General features: G+C 34.2%; 1 protein-coding gene across 1 annotated transcript; it reads right to left on the minus strand.

Annotated features, from left to right (window-relative positions):
- Window positions 1–572: 572 nt before the first annotated feature.
- LOC145046694 (RNA pseudouridine synthase 6, chloroplastic-like) lies at window positions 573–5,482 on the minus strand. Its single transcript, XM_078994975.1, has 9 exons — window positions 5,169–5,482; window positions 4,523–4,651; window positions 4,143–4,397; window positions 3,658–3,739; window positions 3,352–3,467; window positions 3,190–3,244; window positions 2,926–3,037; window positions 2,601–2,770; window positions 573–2,176 (listed from the first exon to the last, which is right to left on the minus strand). The coding sequence occupies exons 1-9, from the start codon at window positions 5,420–5,422 to the stop codon at window positions 1,886–1,888; spliced, it is 1,464 nt and encodes a 487-aa protein (XP_078851101.1). The 5' UTR covers window positions 5,423–5,482; the 3' UTR covers window positions 573–1,885.
- Between the last annotated feature and the right edge of the window lie 4,278 nt (window positions 5,483–9,760).

A 9,760-nucleotide genomic window follows, 5' to 3' on the forward strand; every position in this document is an offset into this window, starting at 1 on the left:
ATACATCCAAATTCTTATCCTTAAACTTAGCATACTCTTTATCTTTTTATATATACAAAATGAGAATGTCACGAAAACACAATACAAATAATATATTGTTAGATACATTTTTTAATTATTACTTTTATTTTCTCATCCCACCATTTCTTTGATGCTGAGATTATATTTTTCGTAGGATCAATTGAAATTCTCATTTCTAGTCTTGTTAAACGGTCATAATATTTGAACTGTTTCTGCATACTGTCCTATTTGTTTTTCATTTTATTTCTGTCCAATTCTTTAACCATTCGTTCCAAAAGCCTCTTACATATATTTTAGCATGCTGCTTGTTTGAAATAAGTACCCGTTATATTCCCGTTTTTTAGCTCCATCATACATTCCTCAAGAAATATCTTGAGTGTATGAGGATCCTAATGAAACATATTTGTAACTTTCATTTTGGGTGTATTAATATCCACATCATGAACATTGACAGGGTCTATTACCCATATTGCATCATCATAAGGAATGAAAAAAATTCTAAAATTCAAGCTAATGTTGAATCACAACAACAAGAAAAAAATAACCACAAGTTAATGAAGAAAATTCTTAAATACAAACAAGAATCATTACAATCAATAGAAACAAATAACCACAACAATAAAGAAGTAAAAATAGAAGCATGTTAGAGAAATTTATGATCAAACATCATAGGTGCAATTGACAGTGCAGGTAGGAGCAAAAAAAAACTACATCATACAAGAACAATCAGGCGAGAAAAGGAGCAATAACCACAAGCTAATAACAAGAACAATCAAAGAATGAAGAAAAAAGGAACAATCAAGAATGACAAGGGGAAGTCGACTCTTGTTTCTTCATGATCGAACACAACAAAAAAAAATGCATACAGATTGCGTTAACAGGCGAGGAAAAAAAAAAGAAGCAGCAGATTCCTTACCTGATCGTCGATGGCCGATGGTTGGTGGCTTGAAGATCAGCGCTGGCAGCAGGGAGATGGAATAGCAATCGGCAGCAATTGATCGACCAAAAGAGTTATGGGTTTATGTATCGTTGTTTTGAAGGGTAATTACGTAATTTTCGAAATCATTAAAATTAAGCAATAAGCAATAAGCATTATCCCCCTTGCTTATTGAAATCAGCTTATTTAGCTTATTCCTACCACAATAAGCTGATTAGCTACCTATCCAAACACTTCAACTCAGCTTATTGCGGTGAGAATAAACAATAACCAATAAGCAGACCTTTTTTCCCCTATCCAAACACCCTCTAAATACGACTCCCTAGAAGGTACATTTCCAAAGAGTTCGAGTCGTGCAAAACCCCAAGTCTTTGGAGGCATCTTGAAATTCAATAAAAAAAAAATTCTTTGAATACTTCTGTTATTCTTACTTCCGTTGTGTGTCGGGTCCGATCATCAAGGTCTTGATCTTGTGGAGTACAAATGATCATAGGTAAGATTTCAATCTAGAAAACCATGAATCATTGTACTAGGTGACACGTCCATGGTGGTGGATGTACGATTTTTCCCTTCACTTCTTGCTAGTTGATCACAAAATCAGATTTAACATATAGGAACACGGTTTGTTCATCTTTGAATCACACCCAAAGATGTGTTTATTAGCATGAAGTATAAATACGAATATGATCCATTTCCATAATTACAAGGAACGACAACCTTTTTAACTTAGGCTATAATACGAAAGAGCAAACTTGAACGTTGCTAATAATTTCCATTTTCCACCATCAAAGCAAGCCGAAATGCCGAACACTGACAACCTATTCTAATTTGTGGGTCCTATATATTGAGAAAATGTCGGAAAGTTAGATGAAAACGAACCTCACTCCAAAAGTATATGACCGGCGTTCGATCAGTAGTTAGAATTTGCTATTGAGTCCACCATGGAGGTCCTGCCTGATACAAGTGTCGTTGATCTTCATCATCATCCCATGAAATTTGAGAAGCTTGAAGACCAATACTCACACCAGGTTCCTTCCCGTGTTTTGTAGCCCATTCTTCAATAGCGGATTCTCTATCCGCCTCACTTTCAAATTCCTTTTTGTACTTCCCATTCCTAACAGGGTTTAGCCCGGGATTAGCTAGCTCTGAAATTACAGCTGGCATGTACATCGAGTCCCCCACTAGAGGTGCACCACAAGCTGCCAACTGAGCTCGAATCTGTAGAATACAATTTTTATGAAACGACTTGATATGATCGATAAGCAGACATAAAATAAGGGAAAATTGCATGAAATAGCAACATACGTTACTCTTTTTACCAATATGGGCAATGTATTTTATACTTTGCCCATGACAACATAAACAAGATATCGTACTACATTTCTTTACCAATAACATCAATATGTAATGCATTTCGTTACACATTAATAACAATGCACTTACTACTTGCATTTCTTTACCAATAATAGCAATATGTAGAGAAATAAAGTATGTTGCCTATCTTGGTAGTGAAATATAACAACATTGCTATTATGGTAAAGAATAATAAGAAACATTGTTGCATAAATTGATAAAATAAATAATAAATAAATAAACTGTTGCATAAATAAGCAATCAAAATAGCCCTAGAAACATTATTTACCTGGTGAGTACGACCAGTCAAAAGGTTGATTTTGCACTCGAATGCAAAGTCTTTATTCGGCCAATTCAAATCCTGAATTCCATTCTCTTCTTCAATCCAAGCATTTGGCCATGGAACTTTCCTGCATTCCAGGACCTCCAATTGGCACAGATTCCATCCCGGAATCAACTCTGCATATTATATTACAACAATCCATAAATATGATTTCTTTTTTGTTGAACACTGATAATTACAATCACCATAACCTCTCTAAAGACTAAACTTCTGTATAAGGCAAAGATTATTTAAGTATTAGAAAGAAGAAAATTGGAATATCAATATTTACCTTGGGAAACAATTTTTGGAGCCATACGAAATGGTCGCATGTAATGAGTCATGAGTCCAGGTGGCACATAAGCAGCAGCAAGTGCAAGATAAAGCTTCTTCACTTTTTTCTCCTGGTAAATATAAGAAGCATATTCAAATATAAAGTTAGTGACATTGTCATAGAATTTAATTGAACTCCATCCATTTGGCAACCATGGAATGGAATCATGAATTCCAATTTGTCACCGGAATCCAGAAACTAAACACGCCCTTATCAACTTACCCTGATCTTTCTATGAAAAACTGAGCAGTAGTCCTTGGTTTTAGCTAGCACAACACTGCAGATATGATGAGAATGAGGTTAACCCTTTTTCCCTTTTCTTGTTGACACAAAAAGCTATATATGGTTTGGTTTAAAGTTTAAAGTTGAGATCAAATAAAATACCAGCCTTCTGTGCAATTATCAATCTGATGAGTTGTCTTTAATGGAGTAGTTAATTTCAAGGCACGAGTAGCAAAATTTGCACATGTTTCTTCAATGTTGTCTGTAGTTCCACCCACCTAACAAGAAAGGATGTGAGTAAATGTAAATCCCATTTTTATCCTCAATTTCATTTTTCCTCAAATTTAGGGTATCTTGGTAGAAGACTAGAAGTTAACAAATATGTTTTAATCAGCAAGAAGCAATAAATATGATGATAAATTTGATGAGATGAGAATGAAGATGAAGAAGGATAAATGATTGACATACTGATGTGCCAGCTGGTTTGTTAAGAACCACATACGACTCTGTCACAGCAATTATTCTTGACTTCCAGTCAATTTCATAGCATCTGGACAAGAATTAACATCTCAATATTATCACAAGTTCCAACAAAGTAACCTTGTATATGTTTTTTTCTTATTAAGACATTGTACTTTCAAATGAAAGTATGTTGCTATTCCTTGCATTTTACCCTAAAAAAAGTCGATAAATTGTTTTGTATTTGGATGACATGGCTATAACCATGTAGATTTCCAAAGTACAATGCTTAGGAAGAAACACATCAATGAAAGAACATTGCAATATCTTGCATTTAACCTTTACATATATTATTTTCAACTTGTACATATAATACCACTTTATCCCTTATAACTCATTTTCATTGCCATATAAATTTTTAAAAACCAATTCATCTTTCCCATTATAAAAACCGAGTGGATGTTTAATGACCTAAAATTTTCTTTTTCAAGTACCTCGGAAATCGTTTTGGACGAACATGCACCCTCAAGTATGTCCCTGCTTCAACAAATTCATCAATATGAGTAATTCTAAAAGTTTTTTGTGCCTCTCTTAGGGTTTTTCCTTTGATTGAATGTCTCTTTTTGAGAACCAAAGGGTCTGTAACTTGTTTGAACAACTTGATTTCCTCAGGTGTAGCAGTTGAAGGAGGCTTTGGGCATACAAGCGCGTAGAACACTGCTCCAAAATCTATCAGATCTGCAACATACCTTCAATGTTCAAGCATATTAAGCAACTATAAAGTGAGTTTTGAAATTTTTCTATATTTATTCCAAGAAAATGTGTAGTGTGTCTACAATTTAGAAAAGTAAAATAACATATGATAGGAACTCACAAAGGTGGAAGATCCAGAGCTTTGGTAATGAAATCAAGAACAGGTCCTCCTTCTTTAACAACTAAATGCTCAATTCTTGGTAGAAAATTCTCAGTTGGACATGGAAGCAAACGATTATATTCAACATGGCTGAAAGATCAATGAATTTTGCAATCAAAAAACCACACTTTCTATAAATAGACATTATAACCAACAAACGATTGGCTTGAACCTGAGACCTCAAGTTCTTATTACTAGGACAGGTAAATCGAAAAGTATGGATTTTATAAATCAAGAATAGACAATAAAGAAGTTAGATTTATATGAACCTATTTACATCTTTTGAAAATCAAAATCAGACTACTATTTTAAGTTCTAGAGGTCCATTAAACCGACCTCTATATTCCAAACTGAAAACTGGATTATGTAAACTTACCAGATTTGAAAGTGAGTAATTTTTTCTGCAATAAACTGAAGGGAGACAGAATCCAATAATTATCGAGATTATTGGTATATCAATATCTGCATCTCAATCATGTTATGTATTTTGAGGATTTTAGTAGATAGAGTATACAAGTAATTATTGCAAATGACCTAGCGAATAGTACATATATCTATGCTCTGTGTTCGGAAAAATATGCGGTGGGAAGAGGAGGAGATGGAGTACCATTTGGAAATGGGGGTAGATAGATTCGACGTGATAGCTATAGAAGCCACAGAATCAGATGCAAAGGTTCTGCTACAGTTTTTCTGGTAAAAATTCAAGTCGGAATCCCAGTTTGAACAGCCAAACCTCTTGTTTTTTTGGCGGTTGTAGTGGCGGTGGCTGGTGGCCGCAGATAGTGTTCGTAGTATGGTGACAGGGACAACAACAATGCCCCTGTAGTTGGGAATCCACAGCAGTGATGAAACCATCGCCATTTCTGTAGTGTGCACTTTGCAGGGGTGTAGAGAGGAAACGAGGGGTTGAAGATGATTTAAGACGTATGGGCCTAGCAGATCGGGTTTATGACTATGTTTATATATGGCCCATGGTGGAGTACATGGAAAACCGGTAATGGGATTTTAACGAGAACAAAAATCTAATAGTTTTTTTTTTTTTAAATTATTAAAATTGCAAGTGTGATATATCTAAGCAAATCGATCTCCATCTTAATTACATCGTTTTTTTTGTAAGGTTGTAGTATGATTAGATCGTAAAATCGTTGAATCAATCTTACGATTGTTGCTATTTTTTCTTTTAATTTAAATTTTTTCTTATTCTAACAATGTAGAATATCCATTTTGAATTTCCTAGGATGTTTTTGTTTCACATAATTGTTAAGAGATTAAAACGAATTAAAAACAAAAATTGTTAGGGATCCCGTGTGGGTTACCAGAAAAATGGAATTAGATTTCCAAAATTATCATTTAATTTCTGGTTTGAAAGAATTCTAATTCATCCACTGTGTATCAAAAATGTATATTCAATTCATTATCTTTATTTTAAATTACACATTACCCTCCTATTATCTATGAGACTAAAAAATAAAAAATAAAAATTACATGATTTTTGCTTCTATTTTACTTTTTCTTTTTGACTACAGAGTTTTTTTTTATTCCTTCTTTTTACCACTTGTGCTTGTTTTCTTTAAGAAAATAGGGAAAATCCTTAAATTATTTAAAATTCACTACTAGTAACCACTAATTTCACAAAAATAGTTGACAAATTGTTTAGTTTTTACTTTCATCTGCATTTATATTTGAAAACTTGTTTTTTAATTTAAATTTTGTAGAAGAATTCAATAAACAATGTTGTAATTAAATAAAAAATCATCATGTTTATTAAAAAATATAATTTGTTGCAAAAAGTTGTTATGGGTATTTCTATCATATTACAAAATTTATTTTTTAATTCGTTTCTGAAATCAGCAAACCAAACAGAAAATAGATTTCATTTCATGTCAACCAAACACAAAACAGATTCTATTGCAGCTTCTAGTACATTCATATTTCAATTCCTTCATATTCTAACTCTTTTGATAGATTTCATTCCTTCTAAAAATATTTTGCGAATCAAACGCCCCTTTATAGTTAAATGATGTATTAGATATGTTTTTTAATGTTTTAAACTACTTATTGGATGAAGATGTATTTTTTATGTTTTAAAATTTTTTTTGTAGGATTTAAGTCGATCTTACGATCACGATCTTGCAAAACAGAAAATAATCCTATATAAGATCTCGATCTTGAAAACCTTTGTTTTTTTTCTATTTTGTGTAGACATGGCAAACTTGTCATGTTGTGTTAAAATATTGTTGGGTATTTAGTGTTGCGTCTTTTGGGCTCTTTGTTTAGTCATTTTGTGTATTCGAGTTGGTCATGTCCACTCGTGAGTTATTAATTAGTGTTTTACTATTTAAGATACATGCATGCATCGTGTATTCAGTAATCGTGTCATTGTAAACCCTACATAGCCTATACAGTAGCAGTTTTTTATCGAGCTCTTCTGAGACCGTGACTTTTAATCATTCGACGCATTCTTGATTCATATTTTGTGTTTGATTGTTTTTACCTGTTTGAATATATTTGATCCTCAGAGTTTTCAACTCAACAATTGGTATCAGAGCAGGAGAATGTGTAATCTATACGCATCTTTTCTGCTGAAAGAGTTTTTAGGGTTTCTGTTATTATTGGATTTGGTTCAGTCGTCATCATTGTTATTGACGTTGATCTTTGATCTTCATATTACCCAAAAACAATTTTAGTTTACACATCTGATTCATACAGGTTTTAATTGATCTTTAAACATGTTAGACAATTCTCAAGTTAACTCAATAAATCTTTCAAGCAACATTGGATCCACAACCAGAATCCCTATTCTTTTCCCCCAATGATTATGAAGTGTAGGTGTTGCATTTTGAAGACTACATCCTTGTGCTTGAAGATAATGGCTATCTCATATGGGAAGTCATTACTGTTCAAACGTAATGTTGGGTTTTTTAGCATTCTAACACTCTTATGGTGTACATGCAACCCTAAATACTTTGGATCTATGTTTTCTCTATTATACATGTAAATATTAACTTTCCAAGGTATTACCCTATCTAGCATACAATCTTTAATACTTGGGTAATATAATAGATAGAATACATACCTTTTGATGTAACTTGTCTTCATGAAGCTTGAGTGCCTAGTGCCCCAAGTGTGACACCTCAAATGGTTCACACAACACCAAGAACACTTGGAATAACCTTGACAATAAGGATACTTTGGTTCTCTTTAGTGAAATCGGCATTGCCCTTTTGGTGTACACACTAGTGCCCATTTCACCAACCAAGGACATCTTTATATAGTGTGGAGACTAGGGTTAAACCCATGACCCTTCATTTCATATGATCCATGGGTTAAACACTCCATGGACTATCCATGAAAGCTTAGCCCAACCTAAATGAACTTGGCCCATCACACATATATATCTAAGAGTCCATATTTAATTAGTTCCTTTTGATCACTTAATTAATTATAAATTAATTCTTGATCAATACTAATTAAATAATATGATTATATATTAATATATTAGAATTTATAATATATTAATATAAATCACTAGTATCCTTTTTCCTCATATTGTCTATCCAATTGTCCCGATGCCATGCAACCCAAATGGATCATGTTGGGTCGGGTCAAGTCTTACCAATTATAGTTATGGACTTAGACATTAATCCAACAGTTTAGGAAGTTGATCTTCTAATCAAATTTTCTTTACTAGTCCTCCTAATCATTATTGATTTAGAAGCACCAAGCAAATAGATAAGATCATTAAGGGTCATGTCATAGTCTGTTCCATATTAGTCCTAAAGGAACTCACTATGTGACATAGAAAGTGATTGAACATCCAACTTTCTCAAGACTTTGACACCCAACTCTCTTGGCTTGTCAATATGTGACTTTATCTCCAAGATGTGAGCACACATAGACTTTGCTTTCCAATAGGGCTTGAGTGACCTTGAACTTGTGGGTTAGGGAGAATAATTTGAGGAGATGGATGAAGTGAAGTTCCAAGAGATTTGGGAAGATCATAGATGTCTGAATTAGACATCTTTTGGGAGATATTCAAGATAGTTGATTTAAAGTCCTTAATATAACACCCAATATGAAATATTAAGGCTAGGACCCAACACAATATTTTATAACTTGGAAGAGGGATGTCATAAACCAAGCTATAGAATATTTGAAGGTGGGTGTGTAACACTGTAAAATTTAAAACAAATTTTCACATTTTTAAACACATTTTATCAAACACATTTAAAAACAAAATCCCATTGTTTCAATACTTTGGTTTACAAAGTTATATTCCCAAGATCAAATACATAAAAATCCATGTGTGTGTACGAGTCACGCCGGCGCCTTCCCGCGATCATCACTGGTACCTGAAACACATAACACATAACACTGTAAGCGTAAAGCTTAGTGAGTTCCCCAAGATACCATACATATCACATACTAGCCACTCGGGGCTATAACTCTGTGGGCCCGTAGGCCCTAACTCTGTGGACCCTCTAGTCCTAACTCTATGAACCTTTTGGTTCTAACTCTGATATACTATGATATACACATGATATAAACCACATAGAAGCAATGCAGTATAACACATCACATAATAGCATACGATAACTCTGGCACATAACTCTAATTACCACTCTAGGTAAAGTATAGTGAGAAGACTCACCTCAGATGTCCCGGTAAATCACTGACTCGGTAGAAATACGATCTAGCCTCCGCCTAAACACATAGAGTAATACTCTCATAAATATAACTCTCAGAACTAGACTCTACTCTCTCTAAGCACCCTTAGAAGGGTAAAAGACCATTTTACCCCTCCTTTGGCTCAAAGCCCCTCATTGTTGACCAAACCCAAAAAGTCAACCAAAGTTAACGGTCAGACTTTGACCCAACTCGGCGAGTGCACTTGGGCAACTCGGCGAGTCCACCTGTGTCCACTTAACTCTTTAGTCCCATTTAACACGTCGAGTCCCTCCCTTTACTCGACGAGTCCCCAGGTAAGAATCGCGGGGCTACCCCGACTCAACTCGCCGAGTCTCAAGAACAACTCGGTGAGTACATGCCATGCACAACCTCCATTGACCTCCTGAGGTCAGATCTGTTCCTCAAATCCATAGATCTGTCCTTCCTAAGCATAATAATCACGTAAAGTCCAAACCTTGACACTCGTATATCATCTAGATGGTATCATTTGGAGATTTAGCTCTAAAAATG

Source organism: Lactuca saligna, chromosome 1, assembly GCF_052625555.1.
Source record: "Lactuca saligna cultivar CGN05327 chromosome 1, ASM5262555v1, whole genome shotgun sequence".
Lineage (NCBI taxonomy): Eukaryota > Viridiplantae > Streptophyta > Magnoliopsida > Asterales > Asteraceae > Lactuca > Lactuca saligna.